This window comes from Alexandromys fortis, unplaced genomic scaffold, assembly GCF_014885135.2.
Source record: "Alexandromys fortis isolate MF-2015 unplaced genomic scaffold, M_Fortis_MF-2015_v1.1 scaffold_306, whole genome shotgun sequence".
Lineage (NCBI taxonomy): Eukaryota > Metazoa > Chordata > Mammalia > Rodentia > Cricetidae > Alexandromys > Alexandromys fortis.
Window position 1 is genome coordinate 608,683 of NW_026068196.1, and position 27,010 is coordinate 635,692.

At 38.6% G+C, this 27,010-nt stretch overlaps 1 protein-coding gene and 1 long non-coding RNA gene across 9 annotated transcripts in view; one reads left to right on the forward strand and one right to left on the reverse strand.

Annotated features, from left to right (window-relative positions):
* LOC126493002 (uncharacterized) overlaps nt 1-27,010 on the forward strand; it is a 236,485-nt gene that overhangs the window by 127,652 nt on the left and 81,823 nt on the right. The gene's annotated exons all lie outside the window — the stretch shown is intronic.
* The window catches only part of LOC126492995 (cytochrome P450 3A6-like), a 223,526-nt gene that overhangs the window by 26,137 nt on the left and 170,379 nt on the right, over nt 1-27,010 (reverse strand). For 3 of the 8 annotated variants that reach the window (XM_050129712.1, XM_050129717.1, XM_050129713.1), the window contains 4 exons: nt 25,662-25,822; nt 23,380-23,606; nt 9,852-10,014; nt 6,092-6,816 (listed from right to left, as the gene is read on the reverse strand). In XM_050129712.1, coding sequence (XP_049985669.1) covers nt 6,721-6,816; nt 9,852-10,014; nt 23,380-23,606; nt 25,662-25,822 — 647 coding nt within the window. In that variant the 3' untranslated portion in view covers nt 6,092-6,720. Of the gene's footprint in view, nt 1-5,578; nt 5,951-6,091; nt 6,817-9,851; nt 10,015-23,379; nt 23,607-25,661; nt 25,823-27,010 lie in introns of those variants that run through there. The other 5 variants (XM_050129710.1, XM_050129714.1, XM_050129711.1 and 2 more) reach the window with 5 other exon arrangements.

Sequence of the window (27,010 nt, forward strand, 5' to 3'; positions counted from 1 at the left end):
GGCGGTGGGGAAGAGACAGAAATCTCTAATAAATAAATAAATAAATTTAAAAAAATAATTAAAAAAAGTAATAGAAAGTTTTCATTGCTGGGGATTACGTTGCTCCCCCCCCCCCAACAAAGAAGAGATTCTGGCAATTACTTAGCATATAAAATAGGTCTACAAAAAAGTTAAACCCTAAAAGATACAAATCAGGAAAGATCATTTGTTGGTTGACTCTTAATGACTTTCAAAGTTTGCCAGTAGTCATTTCCAATTTACAGATCATTATTGGGATAGAACCTTATAAACTGCATAATTTGTTCAGCACTCTAGAAGGGGACAGGGATTTAAATAGTCTAAGAAAATTATTTGCTAAAGCTGAAAAAGAGTTGCTTTGGTGGAAAAGAAATTACAGAACGCACATGTGGACCCTGTGGATCCAAAGTTTAACTGCATTCTGGTTATATTACCCTCCAGACAATACCCTAGAGGAATTTTGAAGCAGAGGGAAGGCATATTGGAGTGGATATTTCTGCCACATAAACAGAGTAAGAAATTAAAAACATAGGTGGAAAAGATTTCAATTTTGATTTTTTTTTTTTTGATTTTTGAGACAGGGTTTCTCTGTAGCTTTTGGTTCCTGTCCTGGAACTAGCTCTTGTAGACCAGGCTGGCCTCGAACTCACAGAGATCCGCCTGCCTCTTTCAATTTTGATTTTAAAGGAAAATTTAGAGTTTGTTAATGGACAGGAATGGACTCATCAGAAATTATAGTACCTTTAACTAATGAGTACATTTCCTCTTTATGGAAAGATAGTGAATATGGCAAAGAGCTTGCAATCTTTGTGGTTTTTTTTTTGGGGGGGGGCGAGATAAACAACAGTTATCCTAAAAGAAAGAGTATTAAATTCTTAAAAAGATCCAGTTGGATCCTTCCATGCACTGTAAAGAGAACTTCAATCTTTGAAGTCCCTATGTTCTATACTGATGCAATTAAATCAGGAAAGGCAGGGTATACATCAGGAAACTTTAGCAAATTGGTTAAAAGCCCTTATAATTTGTGCAAAAGTTAGAATTGTATGCAATTCTCATGGTACTAATAGATTTTACAAAACCTCTCCACATAGTTACTGACTCTTAATGTACAGAAAGAGCTGTTTTATATATTTTAACTGCTGAATTTATTCCGGATAAAATAAAATTAGCTCATTATTTATACAATTACAGGAAATAATAGGAATAGGAATCATCTCACTTATATAATACACATCAGATTTCATATGGATCTGCAAGGTCCTCTAGTACAAGGTAATGATAAAAATTGATCTCTTATTAATATGAAATTTCATAAAGTCACCGTGGTAACAGCACAGATTTGAAAAAGGATTTTTCCATCACATGGCAACAAGCCAAGGAAATTGTAAAACAAAAATGTCCTATATATTCCTTCTATAACCAAACTCCATTACCTGCAGGGGGTAACCCTAAAAGTATGCAAAGAAAGGAAATTTGGAAAGTGGATATGTTTCATTTGGCAGAATTTATTTGGAAAACTTAAATATGTATATCATACTATAGATTGTTCTCAGGATTTCAGGGGGAGACTGCTTTGATTTCTGAAAAGGCTGATTTTGTTATTACATGCCTATTAGAAATCATGGCCATTATAGGTATACCTGTATAAGTGAAGACTGATAGTGTTCCAACATATGTCTCCAGTAAAATAAAACCATTTTCTGCATATTATAATATTAAATGTTTTACAGGTATTACACACAATTCTATAGGACAAGCCATCATTGAAAGGTCTAATCGCACCTTTAAAAATGTTTAATACACAAAAAGAGAGCAATAGCTCCACAATTTTATGCTAAATTCTGCCTGTGACCTCACTACATAGACTCTTGTTCTCAATATTTCTTCCCAAGGAAAGAGAAATTGATATGTACTGATATACTGACTAAATAATATATATAACTGAAGGCATATATGAATATGTATATTTATGGTTGTGTATGAGTGAATAATGTATATTTATGTGTTTACATATGTGAATATGTGTGTTTATGTATGTTCATGTGTAAATGCCTGTATCTGTGTAGGTGCCCATATAAATTTGTGTATATATTATATGTATATATATATACATATATATATGTGTGTGTGTGAATATATATATGTGTGTGTGTGTGTGTGTGTGGCTGTTGAATAAACCCATGACCTGATTTTTTTCTCCATGATATAGTTATGGAACCTAGTCAGCTATGCTGGTCTCTACCTGCCCTTTGCTTGTGGGATTTTGGTGATCATTCTATCACCCTAATCACTAATACAGCAGAAGTATTCAGTTGGATGTGAATCAACTTTCGTGCATTTTAAGACTAATAAGCTATGATTTTGCTGGCTAAAGTATTTCAAAAGTGATCTAGAATATGAGCAAGATGAAGACAGGCATCAACAATAGACTAAAGGCAATTCTATTCAGATTAAACCAATGAGTTTATTGGTTCTGGAGAATGGGCCAAGAGTTTATAGGAGGAAATGGTCACTCAAATTTACCCACATCAATGAAGAGTTCAAACCAGCAGGGATAGAGACTAATAAATATCCTCACTCCCTGGAACTCCCTGTAAGACTTGTTCCCCACAAGCAATTATTAATTACTTTAGTAACCTTGGGGAGGAGCCTTGTGAAACTTGTAAATTATGAGTTCCTGATTTTTGGTGGATTCATAAGCCTCTTGAGTCTTCTTGATGATCTCCATAAGTCTTATAAGTCTCCTTTCTCCCTCAAGAAGGGAAGTTGGAATTTGGAAGAAATAGCCACACAACATATGATCTCATTTATCTTGTCACTGACACATTTTCTGTGTCTGTTCAGCCTGAACAATAGATAAGCTGGCAAACACAATCTCACATTTCTAAAAACATAGTGGAATTAAGACATACAAGCTGCCATTGTGTATTTTTCTCTTCTGTTTTTGTTGACAGTCATTTTGTAGAAATCAAAACTCTTCCTATCTGCAAGCCTTTTAAACCCCCATAGTTGCCTGACACTGGCATAAGAAGGAGACATTTCATTGGTTAAAATTTACTGACTTGTACAAATTTCTTCTTGATGTAGGAGGATCTTCTATCTATTTGTTGCTTCCATTGGTTAATTAATAAAGAAAACCACTTTGCCTGATAGGTCAGAACATAGGTAGGCAGGGAAGACAGAACAAAATTGTGGGAGGAAGAAAGCAGAGACAGGCAGACGCCGTGAATCTCCGGCGCAAGATGGACGTGGGTTAGAATCTTCCCGGTAAGCCACAGCCTCGTGGTGCTATACAGATTTAATGAAAATGGGTTAATCAAGATGTGAGAGTTAGCCAATAAGAGGTTAGAAATAATGGGCCAGGCAGTGTTTAAATGAATACAGTTTCTATATTATTATTTCCGGGGCTAAGCTAGCCATGCAGGAGCTGGGCGGGACAAAAAGCAAGGGTGCTCGCCTCATCACTACACCTTCTCATTCTAATTCTTTGCCCAGGAGATTTTGAACACCCTGAAAGTTTTGTCACTTTTGAGTGGTGTCCTACTCAAGTGTTCTCTACCATAGGGTACTGAACTGAAAAGAGAATTCTCATTAGATGAAGTTCAAATGGCCAAAAGACACTTAAGTCATGTTCAACCTCCTTAGCAATCAGAGAAATGCAAATCAAAACAACTTTGAGATAGCATCTTACACCTGTCAGAGTGGCTAAAATAAAAAACACCAATGATAGCCTATGCTGGAGAGGGTGTGGAGTAAGGGGAACACTCATCCATTGCTGGTGGGAATGCAGACTTTTGCAACCACTTTGGAAATCAGTGTGGCAGTTTCTCAGGAAAGTAGGAGTCAACCTACCTCAGGATCCAGCAATACCATTCTTGGGAATATATCCAAGAGATGCCCAATCATATTACAAAAGTGTTTGTTCAACTATGTTCATAGCAGCATTATTTGTAATTGCCTTTTTTATTTTGGAAATGTGACTGACAAATTCCTTTAACTTTATTTAACTTTTTATTAATGTATTTTTATTGATTCTTAGGGAATTTCATATTATAAACCCCAATCCCGCACATGTTCTAGTCCTCCATTTCCACTATCCACCCTTGAAGCCCCCCCCACAAAATAAAAAAAATAACAAAAAAATCACTCCTCCATTTTTCTACCACTCCATAACATATTCATTTGTGGTACTGTCCTTGGGAGCTGTGATGTGTCATGCAGTATACCCCTTTGCCCAAACAGCTCATCCTACTTTAGGACCAAATGAGTCTTTGGCTGTGGTGGTATTCCAAAATTAAAGAGGACTAGATTACTTCTTCTGTAATCAGATTGATGACTCCTCATTGCCATCATAGAACTGTTATCCAATGAATGATGGAAACATGCAAAGTTTAAGAGCCAAGCAAAAAACTGAGCCAAGCTCAAAGAACCCAGTTGTAGAGAGGGAGGAAGGATTATATGAGTAGGTAGGGTTAAGATCATGATGAGAAACCCACAGAGACAGCTGACACAAGCTCACAGGAGCTCACAGATCCTAGACCCACAGCTTTGGAGCCTGCATGGGACTGACCTAGGCTCTTTGCATGTAGGTGACAGTTGTGTAGCTTCATCGGTTTGTGGGACTGATAGCAATGTGATCATGTCTTGTCCCTGGTGCATGAGATAGATTTTTGGAAACTATTCCTTCTGGTGATGCTCAGCCTTGATGCAGTGAGTAGGAGCTTGGTCCTACTTCAACTTGATATGTCATACTTTCTTGACTTTTGCCTTAACCTTTTTAAATGAAGACAGAGGAGTGTATTGGTGGGAAAATAGAATGGATGTGGGGGAGGGAATGGGAGGAAAGGAGGTAGGGGAAACTGGTTTGTATGCAAAATAAATAAAAATTTATTAAAGAAGGAAAAAAAGAAAATTCAAGAATGTCTCATTAAATATAAAAGAGCAAAGAGTCAAATCTCAAGTTTGCTCAGGTATGCACAGACAAATAGAAGAGAAAATTTCTTTATGTAGCCATTGGTGTCTGATACTCTGAGATTGTTAGGGAACAGACCTACAGACAGAATCTTCCATACACAAAGTTTTCTTTTCTAAGGCCCCATCAAGGACACACACACCATGGCACTCAATCTACACTCCCATGGGGAGACTGCTGCTATCAGTTGTTGACAGACATTGATTATAGGGATATCAACTTAGTACTGACCATGAAGTTTCCTCCTTGATTTCAAGATATTATCATGCAAGAAATTGCTAGATAGACTTTTTGGGAGAAAGACTCATCAGTAGTTTTACCTAGCTGTGAAATAAAGACCAATATGTCAAAATATGAATTCATGAGTGTAATAGTCACATGACAATTATAGGATAACTAACCACTTTTTTTTAAATTTATTTATTTCTTTATTAATTAATTAAAGATTTCTGTCTCTTCCCCACCTCTGCCTCCCTTTCCCTCCCCCTCCCCCAATCAAGTACCCCTCCCTCGTCAGCCCAAAGAGCAATCAGGGTTCCCTGCCCTGTGGGAAGTCCAAGGACCACCCACCTCCATCCAGGTCTAGTAAGGTGAGCATCCATGAAACTGCCTAGGCTCCCACAAAGCCAGTACGTGCAGTAGGATCAAAAACCCATTGCCATTGTTCTTGAGGTCTCAGTAGTCCTCATTGTCCGCTATGTTCAGCGAGACTGGTTTTAACCCAGGCTTTTTCAGACCCGGGCCAGCTGGCCTTGGTGAGTTCCTGATAGCACCTCCCCATTGTCTCAGTGTGTGGGTATCCCCCTCGCGGTCCTGAGTTCCTTGCTCGTGCTCTCTCTCCTTCTGCTCCTGATTTGGACCTTGAGATTTCAGTCCGGTGCTCCAATGTGGGTCTCTGTCTCTGTCTCCTTTCATCGCCTGATGAAGACTAACCACTTTTTGATTGCATTTAACTTCATTCTATGAGAAGAAATGCATGCCTGGTACTAGGCCAAGAATCCATGGTTGATGAACTCACAAATCTCAGGAACAAAACTACTTATTATTTTTTTTTTCAGTTCAAAAGGTTTTTTTCTTTCTTTTTTTGTCTGTCTTTCTTTCTTTCTTTCTTTCTTTCTTTCTTTCTTTCTTTCTTTCTTTCTTTCTTTCTTTCTTTCTTTCAGATTTCTGTCTCTTCCCCCCAGCCACCTCCCCTTTCAGGGCAGGGAACCCTGACTACTTATTATTTTAATCTTCATATCACACTGCTTTCTAAAGTTGTATCTCTTTATCCAGAGATGAATGCAACCCTTAGACTTAATCAAAGAAATTGTTCAGTGGACAGTGGTCAACACCCAAACTTACAGCTGCTCAAAGGACAAAAAATAGGTATCATTGGAGTACTCAGTCATCAATGGAAAATCAATGAATTTATAATGGAAAAGAACATATTAATAATATTGCTGAGAAAACTTTATCAGTATTGAAATAAAACACAATGAGATATCACTGGGAAAATGGATGTATTTTGATATTAAAGAACATATACATTGTTAAATAATAATTTTCTTTCCACACACCATAATTTAAACTCTATCAAGACAATGAAAGATAAATAAAGATTCTGAATGCTCAATTCATGAAGTATGGTAGATAAACGAAATATTCATCTAGGCTTTATTCAGAAGTGAATTAAAGACTCAGGTGTTTAGGATAAAATATTTGAAGAACATATCAAGATTTGAGACAAATCAGTTTTCATTTTTGACCCCATCTCTTGATACAATCTTCAGGATAATAGGTTTTTCTGGATAAAGAAGTTCTTGCCGATTTAAATTCAAGGGAATCTATAGTAGTTGAAAAAATACACTGGTAAACAACCAATGAAAAAATGCACAGAAGACTAATAGAACTAATTTATTAAGAATAACAATAGTTTCTTCATGCATTCTCATTTGGCCATGATCTTAGTACAAAGATGTAAGAGTCAGGAAGAATGTAAGTTTAAGGTTGGCTGAACTACACAGCAAGTTCCATACAAACCTGAACAACATGAATTACTTCCTATAAATAATATGTCTTTATAAATGAATACTTATGACTTTTAGCAACACATATCTTAAATTCCTCATACATTTATCTTCATAAAAATAGAAAAAGAAAATATGCCTCTATCTATTACACATCAAAGTGAATATTTATTACACGTTCCTTACATGCCAAGACAAAATTGTGATTGTATGTCTTCCTCAGTAATACACATTTTAAATGGAGCAGTAATTTGAACTCTAGAAAGCATATTTGTGGGTATACAGAAAACAGCATTTAAAAGGTGATATAAAGTGAGTAGAGAGAAAACAGCATTTAAAAAAGATCTAAACTGAATTTTGCATTTAGTAAAATGGAAAGATAATCATGATTTTTCATTGTACACCTTTTGCTCCTAAACAATGTGTTTACCTTTCACACTGAAACATGGAAATTCATAATGGAAAGAAAACTTTGGAACCACTAAGATATTAATCCTCTGTATCTCTTCTGAACTCAAGGGAGTGCTTTAGGGAATTTGTAGTCTATTTTATACCTTATTTTTATAGTTTGTCCTGTAATTTGACAAAGACCATCTTGTATGTAACTAGAGCTTATCAGGGGTTACCAAAACTTGCTTTTCATCAAAGCAAAGTATCCACATACAGAACATCAGAACACCTGTCCTCAAGTATCTAAAAAGAAGATGACCACCTTATCCTCCTATTCTTCCATGAAGAAAAACCTACTGACACTCAAGGTATATTAAACACAAAAGTCATAAGATTAAACCCATTTGGCATTACTTCAATTTAAATTAATGGTAAAGTATTCTTATGTTATTCAGGGGAGGTATCCCAAACATGTTTCTAAATGTTTCACCTTACATAAAAAGTACATAGAAAAGGGAGGAAAGTTTTAACATCAGAAGTGATGTCTGACCTCAAGAAACCATGTTTTTCAAACAAAACAACAGAGAGCACATGCAGAGCTGAAATCACAAGAATATGAAAGAATGAACAAGACATGTACAACCACAATCTATATAAAATGCCAGAATGGAGTGTGCATGGATAGAAACATGGTTCCATCCTTAGTTGATGAGCTTTTGTTATCCTATGCTGCTGAAAAAAGCCAAGCTTATTTTATTGAAATGGTAGTGCCTCTCTTAAATCAACCAGACTCTAAGGAAAGGCCCTCTTTACCCAAGAGCAGTTGGCTAACAAAAATTGAACTTTATGTATTTAAAAATGAGAGAGAGAGAGAAGTGAGGAATGTAGGAAAGTAATTATAGACATTGAGGTGAATTGCCATGAAATTCTTAGGGAATAAATAAAAATATTATTTAAAATATACACATGTATCTATAAAAACAATTTTCTTGAGCCCCCAAGGTACAAATGAGGAACAGAAGGAGGGAGAACATGAGCAAGGAAGTCAAGACCGCATGGGGGGCACCCACCCATTGAGACGGTGGGGCTGATCTATTAGGAGATCACCAAGGCCAGCTGGACTGGGACTGAAAATGCATGGGATAAAACCAGACTCACTGAATATGGTGGACAATGAGGGCTGCTGACATGCCAAGGATAATGGCACTGAGTTTTGACCCTATTGCATGTACTGGCTTTGTGGGAGTCTAGCCGGTTTGGATGCTCACCTTCCTAGACCTGGATGGAGGGGGGCAGACACTGGACTGCCCACAGGGCAGGGAACCCTGACTGCTATTTGGACTGGAGAGGGAAAGAGAGGGGAGTGGGACATGGGTAGTGGGGGAAGGGGGAGGGAAAAGGGAGGCGGCGAGGAGGCAGAAATTTTTAATTAAAAAAATTTAATAAAAAAATGAAAAAAAATTCTTAATTTTAAATGGCAAAATAACTTAAAATGTATACCCAAGAGTTAAAAAAAACAGCTACAAAACCTCCTTTATGTATTCACTGAAAATTTTTAGCCTTAAGGTCAGAATTTCAATTAATGGAAAGAATAAAATCAAGTGATTCAGAAAGTAAGAGGAATACTGAACATAGAGAAAATAGCACAGAGAAGTACATGTAGTAGTTAATGTGTTACCAGGGGCAATGGCAGCATACAGAAACCATTACTAGAAGACAGGAGTAATTTACAGAGACAAGCTGGGAAAGGTTTTTGGGGTCGGGACACAGTTGGTTTCTTTGAATTTGAAGGATGAGATATAATGAAGGAACATTATTGTAAAAATGTAAAGGAGGGTCTGTTAGTCTATACTAGAGTTCCCAAAATGTGAGGACAAATGGTCAGGATGGTCTAGAAAATGAGTAATTTATATCCACGAATAATAAAACCAGTGATTCTTGACTATGGATATAAGTGGAAATCATTGTGGAGCTTTAAAAGCCATTCTGTTTGTAAGGGTTTTCTAGTATCTGAGGTGACACAGGCATCATAAGGTGATCATTACACCTTCAGGAGATAAGACATGTCCACATATGTAGTTAACCAGAAACACTATTTAATAACTGGTTCTATGTATGGTACATTCATGTATGAATACACTATAAACCAAACCATTATTTTGTAAAATGGATATATACTAGTAAGAAAGAAGAATTTTTTTGTTCAAATCTAATAATATCATACATAATCATATAAAAAAAGATCATCATTGACCTTACATGATATTACCATTTATACTTAGATATGGACTAATTGCTCTATACTTCAGGACCGTACAATTCACACATGACTTCAGATAGATCACTGAATAGAGAAAGCTTTAATTAGAGATGAATATACATTTTTTAAGAATAAATGAAGCCCCAGTTTATGAAAATGCCTAAAATAAAAACTTTCCAAAAGAGAATATTTTCTGCCTCACCTGTGTTTCTTCACAAGGTTCTACAGAGAAGTTCTGCAAGATTTTGACAACAGCAAGCTTCATGGTAATGAGAGCAAACCTCATGGCAATGCAGTTTCTAGGACCATTCCCAAAAGGCATATATACATAAGGATTGATTGCATCTTTGTTTTTCTTGGAGAACCTGGTGGCACAATTTTACAGGAAAACACAAAATAATGAAACATCACACCAAGTCCTCAAGAAGTAAAATGTTTGTAGTTTTAATGTACAACCCAAAGTCAGGATATGCAGGACACTGCAGTGTATTGACTGCTCCAAATATGTTGTAGTTATTTTATTTCATTCATCATGAGATTTTTTTCATTTCTTGGGTTTTTTTGTTGTTGTTGTTTGTTTTTTGAGACAGGGTTTCTCTGTAGCTTTGGAGCCTGTCCTGAACTAGCTCTTTCTTTTCAGAGTGAAGTTGGATGTTTATTTAGTTGGATATGGAGGAGAAAGGAAAGAAGAGGAGGCTTAAAATTTTTGCCTCCACAGAAAAATAATAGTGAAAAGTTCTATTGTGTTGGTCTGGACAATGATTATGTTTTAGGATATAGAAACCTGCACCACGCAAAACACAGAAACCAAAATCAAAATATGTAAGATTGTATCAGAGTTAAGGAGAAAGAGAGAGAGAGTGAGAGAGAGAGAGAGAGAGAGAGAGAGAGAGAGAGAGAGAGAAAGACTGTCCAAAATAAAGATAATGAGTCACACAGAGAATTAACTCCTACATTGGGAAGGAAAAAACAAATGGCCAACCATAAAACTGAGAAGGGGCTGGTGTCAAAAATATGTCAGGAATTCAAATATCTCAATGAAACAGAAATTTAAACAGCCCCAAAAATGAAACATAAACACTATTTTTAAATGGGAGAAGGATATAAGCAGACACAGAAATGGCCAACAGCTACCTTAAATGGTGTTTCATATTACCATTGACCACACAGGACAGGTGATGCTTTATGGTGACAGAGCACTAGCCTAGTATTTACAATATTCTGAGTGTGATCTCCTGAGCCAATAAATAAATAACTAAAAATTAAAACTACAAAGAGACAAACAATGAAATCTATGAGAATGGCTTTTACCAAAAAGATGTAGCTGTTGGCATAATTTGAATGCAAATCCTATAAGCTATGGGTGAGAATAATAATTAGTATAATCATTATGCAAAATAGTATGAAGGTTGCTCATAAAAGTCACAAATAATTATAGAATTTGCTAGACCATTTCTGGGCATATGTCCCCAAAAAATGAAATTAGTAAGTCAAAAGAAATGTCTAATATTTATGTTATATTTTATACTATTTTAGAAGTCATTTTATTTAAGAAACTTTGCAACTATTTCCAGACAAATTCTGTATCATATATTTTTAGATTTATTAAATAGGGAAAGATTTTAATAATTACTTGTGATTATTTATTTATTTTTATTTTTCTATTCAAAATTTTCCACTTCTGTCCGGGCGGTGGTGGCGCACGCCTTTAATCCCAGCACTTGGGAGGCAGAGGCAGGAGGATCTCAGTGAGTTCGACACCAGTGTGGTCTACAAGAGCTAGTTCCAGGACAGGCTCCAAAAAACCACAGAGAAACCCTGTCCCGAAAAACCAAAAAAAAAAAAAATTCCACTTCTCCCTTTCCTCCCATTCTTGACCCGTTCCCCACTAATGCTCTTCCCTCCCCCTCCAGCCTTAAGAGAGGGCAGGGTACCCTGCCTGTGGGAAGTCCAAGGCCCTCCCCGCTACATCCAGGCCTAGGAAGCTGTGCATCTTAATAGAATAGGGTCCCAAAAAGCCAGTACATGCAGACTCACCCAGGAGGAGTAGAAGATAGGAAATAAATTGAGAGCTGAAATCACAATAGAAACACAGAAAACAAGCCAAAGAATCAAGTATGCAAAGAGCTGGTTCTTTTTGCAATAGCAATAAGACTACATGAGGAGATGAAGGGGATTCAATTTGGAAAGGAAGAAGTCAAACTTTTGTTATTTGCAGATGATATGATAGTGTACATCAGTGACCCCAAAAACTCTACCAAAGAACTCCTACAGCTGGTAGATACCTTCAATGATGTGGCAGGATACAAGATCAACTCAAAAAAATCAGTAGCCCTTATAAACACAAAGAATAAAGAAGCAGAGAGGGAAATCAGAGAAACTTCACATTTCATGATAGCCACAAATAGCATAAAGTATCTTGGGGTAACACTAACCAGGGAAGTGAAAGATCTATTCGACAAGAACTTTAAGTCTTTGAAGAAAGAAATTGAAGAAGACGACAGAAAATGGAAAGATCTCCCATGCTCTTGGATTGGGAGGATCAACATAGTAAAAATGGCAATTCTACCAAAGGCAATCTATAAATTCAATACAATCCCCATCAAAATCTCAACAACATTCTTCACAGACCTTGAGAGAACAATAATCAACTTTATATAAAAAAAACAGAATAGCCAAAATAATTCTATATAATAAAGGAACTTCTAGAGGCATTACTATCCCTGACTTCAAACTCTATTACAGAGCTACAGTATTGAAAACAGCTTGGTATTGGCATAAAAACAGAGACGTCGACCAATGGAATCAAATAGAAAACCCACAAACCTATGAACACCTGATTTTTGACAAAGGAGCTAAAAGTATACAATGGAAGAAAAAAATCATCTTCAACAAATGGTGCTGGCATAACTGGATGTCGATCTGTAGAAGAATGAAAATAGATCCATATCTATCACCATTCACAAAACTCAAGTCCAAATGGATTAAAGACCTCAAAATGAATCCAGCCAAACTAAACCTGATATAAGAAAAAATGGGAAGTAGACTGCAACACATGGTCACAGGAGACCCCTTCCTACATATAACCCCAGTAGCACAGACAATGAGAGAAACAATGAACAAATGGGACTTCCTGAAACTGAGAAGCTTCTGTAAAGCAAAGGACATGGTCATTAAGACAAAAAGGCAACCTACTGGATGGGAGAAGATCGTCAACAACTCCACACCAGACAAAGGTCTGATCTCCAAAATATATAAAGAACTCAAGAAACTAGACATTAAAAATCTAAATAACCCAATTAAAAAATGGGGTACTGAACTGAAAAGAGAATTCTCAACAGAAGGAGTTCAAATGGCCATTGTTTTTTTACTCAGTGGTAAAAAACAATGACATTGAATTTGAATGCAAATAGATGGAAATGGAAAACTCTATCCTAAATGAGATAACCCAGACCCAAAAAGATGAATATGGTATATACTCACCCATTAGTGGACTCTAGCCATAAATAAAGGACATTGAGCCTATAGTTCACAAGCCTAGAGAAGCCAAATAACAAGGTAACCCCCCCCCCCAATATATAAATCCTCCTGGAAATTGGAAGAAGACAATAATGCCAGAGAAAAGTTGGGAGCATGTGTAGCGAGCTGTGTGGTGTCACACCTGATGGAGATGTATAATCAACTCCTGAGATGGCTAAGGCCTGACATATGCTATGATCATGCAATGATTATCAGCTGCCTGCATATGCGTGAACCTATGGGCAGTGCCCACCTGGCAGTTCGGGGTTGGCAGCCCATGCCTACATAAGGGCTGAGAGAGGTTTGCCCGGAGAGAGAGGGTAAAGAGAGGGAAAGAGAGAAGGAGAAGGAGGAGAAAGATTATAGTGCATAAAGTCCTGAAAACTGCTGCAAGAAGAGCTCCAGGTGTTGCGTTTTTTCCTTGTGGGAGGAGGGTGAACGCGACAATTGGTGGCCTTGTACGGGGAACCTCCAAATCTCTCTCCGTGGAGCCCAGAACTTGCTGCAGTCAGGAGGTGCACCAAATAATCCTCAAGGTAAAGATTGGGGATCCGCGACAAAAAGCGGGTTTTCCGCTCTCGCCGGTAGAAGAAGGGAGAGTGGGGGTAATAGGGCCATGATCAAAGTGGATGGTTTAAAGTAAAATTAAAAGAATGGGCACTTCAACATCACACCTGATTTTTCTAGCTATTAACGAGCTGTTACGGAGTGCATTGGAGAGGTTTTCCGCTAAATGTGACACAATTGCACTTTGGTTTGCCATCTCTGGCAATCTTAATGTGTCATCCTGGGATAAGCCTGGTAGAGATCTGGATTTTGCCACTGAACAAGGTATGCTAAGGAAGGGAGTTATATTCATGTGGTTTGAGTTACTGAGACCTCCGGAGTTTGCAGTGGAGTGTGAGCAGCTGCGGCTCCAAGACCAAGGAGCTCCAAGCGGCTCCAGGCAGCGAGCTCTGAGGGTCTGGATGCCTGCAGACCCAGGAACCTGCCTCAAGGACCAACAAAGCAAGAACGCTAGGCCACTCCCAGCGTGGGCCTCAGGGTGTAGAAACGCAGCACTATCGCAGCGCAGTAAGATCTGTTGGCCTGAACCTCTGTCCCAGCCCCAGCCCGGGGCAACCAGCCGGGACCAGGGTCGGGCTGGCCGCTTAACCACCAAGCCTCCACCTTACAGTTCACGGGGAGGAAGTCTCTGCCTCTCCCCTGACACTGCTGCTACCCGAGTCCGAGCGTGGCTGGAAAATGGCAGTAGATTGTAGTAAATACCTTTAAGAATGCAACGTCCCCGCTAAGCAGGAAGTAGCCAGATGGATTGACAATGCCCAAATTCCCTAAAACTTGGTTTAAGCGGGCCCTTTCAGAGCAGAAGTAGGATCAGCTGGGTTGCTAGGGAAGCTGAAGAGGTGCAAGAGGGAGATGCCTTCCATGACTCAGCTGATAGGAATAAATGAGCCACGAGGGTATGGCAGCTGGGGTATGTTATTTAGGGGACTGCTGAAGGAGCAATGGTTTCTGATGGCTTCTGGGGTCATGGCAAAGCCACTCCTAATGACAGGAGCAGGCAGAGGAAAGCCAGGGAGGGGAAGCAAGATTGCCTCCCCTTCCTCTCCTCTGTGCTGGCCCCTCTGCTACCAGTTCTGACTGCTTCCACAAGCACAGCCGCAGCTCTGGCAATTGGCTCAGCTTGGCTGTGAATGGAAGTATCTGGGGCTGTGTGTGTGACCAGCATTCAATATGACTCATGCAACTAATTTGTTTAAAGAACTGTCTAGCTATCTTTTAGGTAATTGGTCTGGTGAATTCGAACAACTGGAAAAGCTGTGAGTGACGATTGTGACTGCAGATTCCACATGCATGGATACCAGCCTGGCAGAAGAACCATCTTCCTGGATCACTCCATGGATCATCTGAAGGAGTGGGTGGGAGTAGGAGCCCTAACAGGCTTAATGGTGCTTGCCTCCCTGGTATGCCTGTGGTGCATCTGCCACATAAGGGTTTCACAGCATTGCAATGCAGTTATGATCATTCAGGCCTTCACGGCTATTGAAACAGAACAGTCTCCCCAAGTTTGGCTAGAGATGTAAGAGCAAGTCTGATTGCATGTGGATTGGTGTCTAGCTCCCACCTCTGTAAAAAGGCACCGGACAGGTGGACAGGTCTAGTGTTCTCTGAGTGGATGACACCTGGACAAACACTAGTACATGTTTCATTTTTAACAGAGATCAGACCTCTACTCTTGCCTGTGGCTTTACAAAACAAAAGGGGGAACTGTAGCGAGCTGCATGGTGTCACACCTGATGGAGATGTATAATCAACTCCTGAGATGGCTAAGGCCTGACATATGCTATGATCAAGCAATGATTATCAGCTGCCTGCATATGCGTGAACCTATGGGCAGTGCCCACCTGGCAGTTCGGGGTTGGCAGCCCATGCCTACTTAAGGGCTGAGAGAGGTTTGCCCGGAGAGAGAGGGTAAAGAGAGGGAAAGAGAGAAGGAGAAGGAGAAAGATTATTGTGAATAAAGTCCTGAAAACTGCTGCAAGAAGAGCTCCGGGTGTTGTGTTTTTCCTTGCGGGATGAGGGTGAACGCAACAGCATGGGGGTAGGGATGAGGAAGGGGAGAGGGGGAGAGAGAAGGTAGAAGGGAAGGATTGGGGAGAGCTTTGGGGAGTGGGAGAGCTGAGATGGAGAAAGGGTGGATATAGGTGCATTAATAAAAATATCTACATTAAAGGAGCAATTTTAGGGTTGACAAGAGACTTGGCTAGAGAGGGGAACCCAGGTGTCTACAGTGATGTCCCCAGCTAGGTCCTTGGGCAGCATAGGAGAGGGTGCCTGAACTGGCCTTGCCCTATAATCACACTGATGAGTATCTTGAATATCACCATAGAATCTTCATCCAGGGATGGATGGAGATAGAGACAGAGACCCACATCAGAGCACTGGACTGAGCTTCCTAGGGCACTGGACTGAACCTCCAAGGTCCAATTGAAGAATAGAAGGAGGGAGTAGATGAGCAAGGAAGTCAGCACCGTGAGGGGTTGGTCTACTCACTGAGACAGTGTGCCTCATCGAATGAGAGCTCACCAAATGCAGCTAGACTGAGAATGAATGAACATGTGATCAAACCAGACTCTCTGAATGCAGCTGACAATTGGGTCTGACTGAGAAGACATTGATAAAGGCATTGGGACTTGTATGTACTGGCTTTTGGAGCTAGCTCTTGTAGATCAGGCTGGCCTTGAACTCACAGAGATCCACCTGCCTCTGCCTTCTGAGTGCTGGGATTAAAGGCATGCATGACCACTGCCTGGTGAGATTTTCTTATTTTATATTAAAGCAAAGGACACAGTCAACAAGACAAAGCAACAACCTATAGAATGGGAAAAGATCTTCACTAATACCACATCAGACAGAGGTCTGATCTCCAAAATATACAAAGAACTCAAAAACTTGGTCATCAAAAAAACAAGTAATCCAATAAAAAATGGAGTACAAACCTAAACAGAGAACTCTCAACAGAGGAATCTAAAATGGCTGAAAGAAACTTATGGAAATGTTCAACACCCTTAGTCATCAGAGAAATGCAAATCAAAACAACTCTGAGATTCCATCCTTACACCTCTAAGAATTGCCAAGGACAAAAACACTGATTTCAACTTATACTGGCGAGGTTATGAAGAAAAGGGAACACTTCTGTATTGCTGGTGGGAATGCAAGCTGGTACAGCCCCTTTGGATGGTGATTTCTCAGAAAATTAGAACAACCTTCCTCATGATGCAGTAATACCACTTTTGGGTATATATCCAAAGTATGTTCAATTGTGCCACAGGGACATGTGCTTAAAACTATGTTCATGGCAGCATTGTTTGTTATAGCCAGAACCTTCAAACAACCTAAATGCCCTTCAACCAAAGAATGGTTAAGGAAAATGTGGTACATTTACACGAAGGAGTACTACATAGCAGAAAAAATGACATCTTGAATTTTGCAGGAAAATGGATGGAGCTAGAAAACATTATTCTGAGTGAGGTAACCCAGACCAAGAAAGACAGTTCTCACATGTACTCCCTCATAGGTGGTTTTTAAACATAAAGCAAAGAAAGCCAGCCTACAAATCACAATACCAGAGAACTTAGACAACAATGAGGACACTAAGAGTCTTACATAGATCTAATCTACATGGGAAGTAGAAAAAGAGACGATCTCCTGAGTAAATTGGGAGCATGGGAACCTTGGGGGGGAGGGATGGATGGGAGAGGGGAGAGGCAGGGAGGGGAGCAGAGAAAAATGTAGAACTCAATTAAAACCAATAAAAAAGATTTGTTATCTGCCTAAGCAGTAATGGATCCCCTACTCTTTAGGGGACATTTGAAGACTACTCATTGAGAGTAAATATGCCTTTACAGTTCAAAGTAGTAAAGATATCGTGGTGTTCCCAGTATGAAAACATCACAGAAAGTGGCATGAAGAAGGAGGAAGGAATTTTTATAACACTTAAGATGGGGGTTTAATGGGTAACATCCCAAGTAGAGAATGGCTTAGGCTACCAAAAAGCCAGCCAACTCAGGCCCTCTTCTTCTCATGCACCACACCTGAATGTTGGGCCCCATTCCTATTTCCTCGTTGTGACCCATGAGTTTCCTTTTTAATAAAGAAAAACCTTAGTATACTATCTTCAGAGCTAATTTGGAATTATTTGATTAGCGTTCCCCCTTCAGACATGTTCTGCTTCATCTGACTGCCCAACGTGGGGCTGAGTCCACATTCACTGGGACTCCCCCCCCCCATTCCCTGCTCTGCTCCCAGTTCACCAGCCTGGGCATATTTCTCCCCGACCACTGCCCACAGTTTACCTGCTACTGCCTAGGACTCCAACTTTCCCCACAGCAGTATGCCATTCTTTTTTCACATTGTGATCTCTTAATAACTATTCTTATTTTGCTAAACAAAGCATATTTTTCAGTATCTAAGTAAGCCACAGCACATATGGAACTAGTGCAGGACACTGAGCAGAACCAGAATTGGGAACCCAGGATGCTCAGTCCCTCTGCCATACAGCTACAACTGTGACTCCTGGCCAATAAAGATATTACACCTACTCCACTTTACTGAAATTGCCTAGGTTGATTAGTAGATTATAAAATTTGAAAGCTTTATGTTCTGACTATATTACCATTAAGAAATTTAATAAGCATTTTGCTTGTACTCTGGACAGTACTCTGCCAGGCTTATGTGATTTCCTTATCCATGCATTTATTTGATTTTGGTAATTAGCTTTATTTTTCATATTATATCTTTAAGAAAATAGCTTGATAACAGAGTAAAAAAACTTTTATAGAAATGATAAAATCTTTACAGACTATTAATGAACAACTAACTGAAAAAATATCATACTGCTGTAAAGGATAACATTAATTTGACAGACAAAATCCAATCAATATGCAAGGGCGCTGAGAAATTATCTGAAAGAATTCATACTGTTAAACTTAACAATCAGAATCTGTTGAAGTTATGATAGATTAATGGATAAGGTATCTCTCCAGAAAGGCAATATGCACACCATCCAAATAATATACAAGGACAAGACATTATCTTTACTGAATAAATCTCATACCTTGGAATCATATGTGCAGAATGAGAACCAGAAGCTAAATGAATCAATAAGGCCACTAAAACAGCACAAAGAACTGAAGATTTGGACTTTACAAAAGGCAATGGTACAAAGATTTGAAATGATTGGGGAAACTATTGGAACTGATGTGCAGGGGAGAAGATACAACACAGGATTTAGCCTTGCAAATATGGGCAAAAGTCAGGGATGACTCACATATAGTTTTATTGCTTATCTAGTAATCTCCTCTGAGAAGCCATCTGGTACAAAATACACTAAGGAAGTCAAGGAATATAAATGGCAACCTATAGGTATGAGTGACATAAAGGAAATTAAGCAAACAATAGTATCTTACAGCTTTCACTTATTGTTCATTAGGGAAGTGGTAAAAATGTGGGCTTTAAGCAATAAGGCTACACCACACAATTGGCTTTAATTAGTCTAAGCTATCCTAGAAGACAGACCCCAGCTATTATGAAAATACTATTGGTGCAAAGAGGCAAAAATTTTAGAAAAGCAGGGAAAAGCAAAAGGATTTAAGACTTCCCAAGATCAAATTCTTGGCAAGGGCTATTACTCCAATCCTCAGGACCAGACTCTCCATAATGAACACACCTTGTTCCAATGCAACACAGCAGCTTTAAATGATTGGGACAGGATTCAGGAATCACGAAAGAGAATTGAACCATATATTAGGGGACAAAAAGAACCCTTTAGTGACTTCTTATAAAGAATAACTAAGGCTTTACAAGTATGAGTAACAAACCCTGAAGCTAGACGTGTACTTATTGAATCTTTGGATTTTGAAAATGCCAACTTAGAATGCAAGAGGATACTTGGGCCTTTAAAGGTCAGATTTTCACCAATAGATGAAAGAATCTCGCACAAATGAATGCTGAAACATTTGATTATAGTACTGAGGCTTGGATAGGAGAAGTAATTTCCAATGCTACGAGGAGACACCAAAATGCAAAATATTTTAATTGTGGTAGAATAGGACATCTATCAAGGGACTGTAGACAAGGAATTCCTAGGAATAATGTCTCCTGTAGGAATGGCAAGAATAAGAGGACTCAGCCTCCTGGTATATATAGGAGGTGTAGCAAAGACCAATAGTGGACCAATGAATGCAGATCAACAAAAGACAGACAGGGTTATCTAGATAACATTGGGAAACTCCTTGGGGGGCCTCTCACAGGCCTCCCCAATATCAAATGTGGGCAAGTCATTCCCAGACAATGGGGAAAACATGTTTCCATGTTTTAATTTCACCAGGAAAATTAAACAATCCAGTTCCTCTGTAAGAAAACATATTGTTCTGGATGATGGAATAGACATGAATGAATAAAAAAAAACTCCAGTAGGAAATAGAAAACATATATTTTGGCAGACTTCCATAAATGATCAAAGACCAAAGCTAATAGTGCATATAAATGACATTGCAGCTGAGGGAATTCGAGACACAGGTGCAGATGTGAGTGTCATAACTCACATAACTCCAGAATCTTGGTATCCAGATTGGCCTCTTCAGGAGGCAGATATTCAAATCCTAGAAATTGGAACCCTATCTCAAATGAAACAAAATAAGAGGTGGGTTGAATGCATACAGCTACGGCTAGAAGGACATAAAGGAAGGTTGAGGCCATATGTAGCTAATATTACAGTGAATTTATAGGGTCACGACTTATTGCAGCAATGCAAAATTCATGTTTCTGGGAAGGAAGATATTATAAAGAAAGGTCACCAGGCATTAAATCAAACTATAAAAGACATGTTAAACAAACATAAAGGAATGGAAAATACCCCCAGAAATAGATTGCATAATGCTTTATTAACCTTGAATTTTTTTAGTGCTAATGAGAACTGAACAATGGCAAGAGAGAGACACAAGATAATAGAAAAAAACTTCTGAATTAAATCAGCTGGTGTATTTTAAGGATGTGTTGATCTCCCAATTGAAACTAGGAGATGTGCTACATTGAGGAAGCACATTCACTCTTGTTTCAACAAGGGAAGAAAAGCTATGGAAGCCATCAAAATTAATAAAGATTTGATTTGAAAAGGAGAAACCTCTTGAGAAAGAGAAATGACAGGACAATTGCAATTATACCAGAAAGTAATCTTGAAACTTAACCATCATTTTACTTTTACAGGATCCCATAGAAAGAACATTGCCCCCATGACAGCTGGAAGTAATTTTAGAAGATAATGGCCCTCCTCCCAACAAAGTTTGTCCTACGAATTAAAATTGTCCTAAGAATTATGAACATTATTTAGAGGTTGATTGTTACTGATATAAGGTTTGGGGTTGGGGTGGAAATTATGTAGGCTCAGAGATCACTTTGGAAAAAAAGGTAATTCAATGGGATAATAGGTAGATTAAGTGTGAACTTCCTCACACTAATAATAATGATAGTGAGTAATAGAGTGAATATTTGTGAGCTATTATTTATGGATACTTTACATTGGTACAGATTTTTGTATATTGATACAAGTTCAAATTATATTTGTTATGTTGTTTATCTTCCTATTTCTTTTTACAATATTTGTATACTTATGCAAAGTTATTTTGTCAGATGGTATGCATGCATTTTTCTACCTCTGTTTAAGACATTAAATATATTGATACAATTTTAGGATATATTTAACATATTGCATTATACATTTCTACCTCTGATCAAAATACTTACACATTGTTTACATTTTGAGGTTATTGTTCTCATTTGTTTTACAGTTTTTAAAGATTGTTTAATATTCTAATATGAAGTCTTACTTTTTAACTTACATAGGTGAATAGTCATCCATGTTTGTCATACTTATAATTAGACTAATCAGTTATTTAGAAATATGGAGATTTTATTCTGCATAGATAGTTAATATTCAACCACTTTAAAGAACTGTAGAACATTGGCATTTAAATAACTTAGGGTTCTTTTGACCTGAGACATGATTGCTCCTGGTAGCACCAATCTATTCCCAAGATAATGACGAGCATCAAAGTCACTACATTTGGAGCTTGTTTTCTTCTTGACAAATCTGGCCTTTGGGCAAGTGCCCTTGCTTTGGTCACTGATAAAATGTATGGTGTCTGAACTGGACAAGTAGGATACAAGAAAAAAGACTGCTAAACCTTGCCAAGGCAGGGTAAGATGGTTTTGAAACTTTTCCTGTCTCTGAAAATGTCCTGTCAGTTACTCTAGGCCTTAGCCAAAGTTGGTTGCTTCAACATTGCAAATGAGACTTTGGGTGACTGCCCAGATAGCCAGTTGTCTCTGTCATCTACTGCATATTTTGGAAGCAGCTTGATTGCACTTCCTGCCTACTCAAGTAATATTATCTCCTTTTTCAGGTCTTTGATGGTCTTGAAGATTAGATAATTGTAGTTACTTTCCTCTTATGATTTAGCCAAGCTATTTCTAATACAAGATTTAGACTCCTTAAGATAGAATAATTATTAAAACACTTAGTATATGTTTCTTTCTTAACATTGTTTATACTGGTTGTAATTCTAATTTTTCTACTTGATATCTGCTCTTATTATATATAGTTTTGTATTGTGTTTTGAATTCTCTTATTTAGACAAAAGGAGGCGGCGATGGAGAACCTCCTTCAGCCAATAGCCTTTGAGAGGCTGGACCAGATGTGGGGGGTGGGCTTTGAGTACCAAAAAGCCATGTCCCAGCCAGTTGGGTCCTCTTATTCCCATACCACACCTGGATCGTAGACTCCATTCCTATTTCCTCATTGTAATCTGTGAGTTTCCCTTATAACAAAGAAAACACTTAGCATACCCTATTTGGAGTGAGTGTGGATTATTTAATTCATGTTTCCCCCATTTGATGGGTTCTGTTTCAGAGGTTTGCTTATTGGATAAGGGAAGTATTTGTGTTATTAATGAAATGTTTTATTCCATTCCATTCTCTCTTCTCCTTTCTCTCTATCCTTCCATCCTTGTTTTATTCCAATCTTTCTCTACTGTTTTCTCTTCTTCACCATCCTTTCCCTCTCAAGCCTTCTTGTTTTGCCCTCATTGAGCTCCTTCCACAAATCTTTTACCTTCTCTCTCCTCCAAAGAGTCATTAAGTGAAATAGTATGCAAATACATAGCTGTTTCTCTACTCTATTATCACTGACCTTTGTCTATATCTCCTCCTTAGCATAAACAATTTTAAAAGTATAGAGCTATGTTTATACACACACACATACACAAAAACACAAGTCATAAAATAGTGTTTGTTGGTTAGTGAAAGCAATCAGATTTTCTAAACACAGGAGAAATCTCATATTTTTCTAATTCTTAAATACCTACAGGCACATAGAAATGTGTCCACTGATACCATGATGTTAATGGAATTCATGTTAAGGTTTTTGAAAGGACTTCAAAACAAAATAAAATAAGGTAAAGCAGTGTCATTATTTTCTAGATTGAAGTGCCTGTAGTTTTTACAATAATTATCACTTTGCACTACAAACATTTAAAAATCAAACACACATGCAAGATAATAAATATTTATAGTTATGTGGATACTAGTAAGATGTATCTTAGAATACTTAGAGAGGTCTGGTTCTCAGTAGGTTTCCAGTGTCCTCATACCTTTCAGGGCAGAACTCCTCAGGCTTTGACCAGTATTTTGGATCTCGGTGAAGAACAAAGATAGGTATGCACACCCGTGTCCCTTTGGGAATGAACACATCATTTATTTCAGCATTTTTCTTACTGACTCTGTTAAGCCTGTAACCAACTGGATATAATCTCAAAGTTTCATTTAACACCATGTCCAGATACTCCAGTTTTACCAGGGCTTCGTAAGTGGGAGGTGCCTGGGAAGAGAAAAAACAGATTTTGATGAGGCAAGATTTAAAATTAACTTTCAGGTCAAGCAATACAGCACTATTAAGTTGTCAGAAACTCCACATTCTACTAATGTTAAAGAGTGTATTTATCATTATTAGTCATTTTTGCAACAGTAAAATTTTGACCTGCTAAAGGAGTATTGAAATGCATGGTGAAGTGAATGTGGGAGAATATTCAGGACCCAAATCTTTAGTTTTCCTTTGCACTACTTTCTTTTGCACGTAATAATGAATGATAAAGTATGACAATTCCATTCAAGGTCCATCAACTTTTGCGTTGGTCATAAGGTCATAGAAAGTAACCATAAGACCAGACAAAGGAAATAGAATGTGGTAGCACCTTTTATGAAACTGTACATCAAGTCTTTCAACTGACAGCCCAAGTTCTGTAAATTCTGTGGCTAAATTTTATATTACTATACCTATGCAATTTGAAGAGAAATGCTGTTATATATATATATATAATATAAATATATATTATATATAATTGATAGTGAATGACTCTAACAGGAACTTCCCCTGAAAATTCATAAAATAAGGCAACAACAGATAGTACTTGAGCACAAAATTTCAATTCAACTGAAAAGTCCACTCAGGTTCATGTCTAGCTACTGAAATAATCTTTCTCCTTATAGCTTCAAATGGTGTCCTAGTGAGCTTTAACTTCCAACATTAACCAGACCAGCAGCACCCTAGAAGGTCTCAAATGAGGGATTAGTGTTTCCACCATCACACTGACTTGGGAACATTTGTTGGTAGGTTTGTTCTAATTGCTAAGTTGATTGAACATGGTCAATCCTTCTGCAGTTAGCACTATTTCCTGAGTATGTGTTCCTGTGCTGTCTAAGAACAGCCAGATAAGCATGAGTCAGTGAGTGATCCAAATATCAACCAGTATCTTCATTGGCCTTTGCTGTGTTTCTTTAACTGTGAGATAGCATCTTGTTCAGAAGCAGTGCTGTGTGGAGCGATAAGAAGTCCTGCCTCCAAGTTCCTGTCTTGAGTTCCTCCTTTGGCTTTCCTCAACGATAGACTGTTATCAGAAAAAAATGTAAGTTGAAATCAAACCTTTCCTTCCCATAGTTATTTTGTGTTATGGCACTTACTACAGTAGCGGAATGAAGCAAAAAGAGAGGGTGAGTATGAGGTCTGAAGATGCTTGTGTGCACCTCTCTGACAACCCATCCAGTCCCAGAGCTACTTCACTCTCCATAGCATCAGGTTTGGGTGTAGATTTGAATACAACTTGTGTAACATATGGTTGGCACTCCATGGAACACTGAAGGGACCATATTAGAAAGGTGGACAGTTTAGGTTGTAAGTTACCATGGTTGGTCTTGTTCTAGTCTAATTAATTATATGATTGAAAAGACGAGTTATGGTGAGACTAGTTGGATCAACCTACTCAGCAGAAATAAGCCAAGTCTCCATCAGTATACCACCATGCCAAAGTACTTCTAATATTAATAATACAGCTATGAATTGTTGTAAAGTCTAGATGGATGCCTCTGGTTAAGAGCACTATTTGTTCTGTCTAATTCAGAGACAGTTCCTGTAACCATATTATAGATTGCAGTTTTTGGAGCTGTTCTTAGAGGGGACCTGATGTTCTCTTCTAACCTTCTTTATCTCCAGACATGCACAAGATTCATAGATAAACATTCAGGCAAAACCTTTATAAAAATTAAATTAAATTTAAATTAAGTAAAATTTAAAGGAGATACTTGACTTTTGTATGCTTATTATTAAAATCTAAAGTGTTTTATGCATGTTTTTGGATCCTGTCACTGTGGAAATAGATAATGGATATGACCAGAGCAGTAATAGAAGTAAAAAGATTATTTTCTCTGAACAGAATTTTCTCTATATCTCACTTTTTCTTCTTCCCATATATTTTCAGTGACTATTACTGAAAGAAGCAATGCTCACTATATTTACTACAATTCTCAGTGCAAGTATGGAAGAAGAGCTTTTCATTAGGCCTTCATTTTTTCCATCTGTCTCCAGGTACTACTCACTCACCTTATTGGGCAAGACTGAATCGATCTCATGCTGGAGTTTCTTCTGAACATCAGGGTGAGTGGCCAATGTATACATAATAAAGGAAAGAACAGTGCTTGTAGTATCATAGCCAACAAAAATAAATGTGATCGATTGGGCTATGATTTCCACATCAGAAAGAGCTAGAATGAGAATAGATATTTATGTCACCACAGGAAGGCAGCATAGATTAGACCAAGTGAAATAGTCCCTGTTTATATGAATTTAGAAAAGGAATTATAAAGTGTGTGGAAGGCAATTCTGTATAAGAATAAAAAGTACAAAATGTTATATATTAGGTGAATAAGATAGTCATGGATTATAACGTAGGGCACTAAGTAGAGTGGTTGATAGGAATCAAATTGCCACATACTGTACAGCTGTAAGCAAAACAGAACAGAGAAGGACTGCGAATCTCCAATGATTCACAATCAGGCATTCTACTTAAGTGAAGTTTAAGATGAGAGATTTAAAAGCATCATGCATAGTCAAGAAAATGGCCCTGAGTCTTAAGCTCCTACTTTAAGCTCCTACTCTAAGACTACCCACCCAGAACAGTGAGCCTCAAGGTCCCCAGTAAGAGAGCCTGGGCACCCTCAGCCTGGGCTCCAGGGGCTCCTGTGCTCTCTCCTGGATCCTGCATTGCCTGCCCCATCCTTCCTTCTGTCCCTGGATCACTGGGCTACCAGGCGGCCCTGTTTAGGTGCTGAGGAGCTCCATCTGGACGGGCGAGTGTGTGCTATCCAGGGGCAATAGTCCCGGAAGAGAGCACAAACCCCCCTCCCCCAGCTCCTTCTGCAGGGCTGTCTTTCTTATACACGACCCCCCCCCCCAGCCTGCATTCTCTGCAAGGTCCTTTGCTCAGGAACAGTTTTCTGCTCCTACACTAAGGCTTCCAACCAAGAGCAGTGAGTGCCTGCCTACATGTCAGGCCTCAAGGACCCCTGAAAGGGAACTTGCGCACCTTCAACTTGTGAGGCAGGGTGTCCTGTGTTCTACTCGTCCCTGCCCTGCCCCTCAAATTCCTCCTTTTTGTCCGCGGGTCATTGGACTACCAGTCGTCCATGATTGGGTGCTGAGGACTTCCAGCTCGACAGGAAGGGCGCTGCTTCTACACTGAAGAGATACACCCAGAGACTCACTCACAGCAAAGACTGGACCAAGACACCAGGACTCCCCGGCTCCATTTGAAGGAGGAGATGGGAAGGCGCCAATGCAAGACTTCCTCCAACAACATGAAAGGCAACATGACATCATCAGAATCCAGGGATCCCGAAATAAGAAGAATTGTACATCCTACTCCAGAAGAATTAGAAGAAACCGACTCAAAA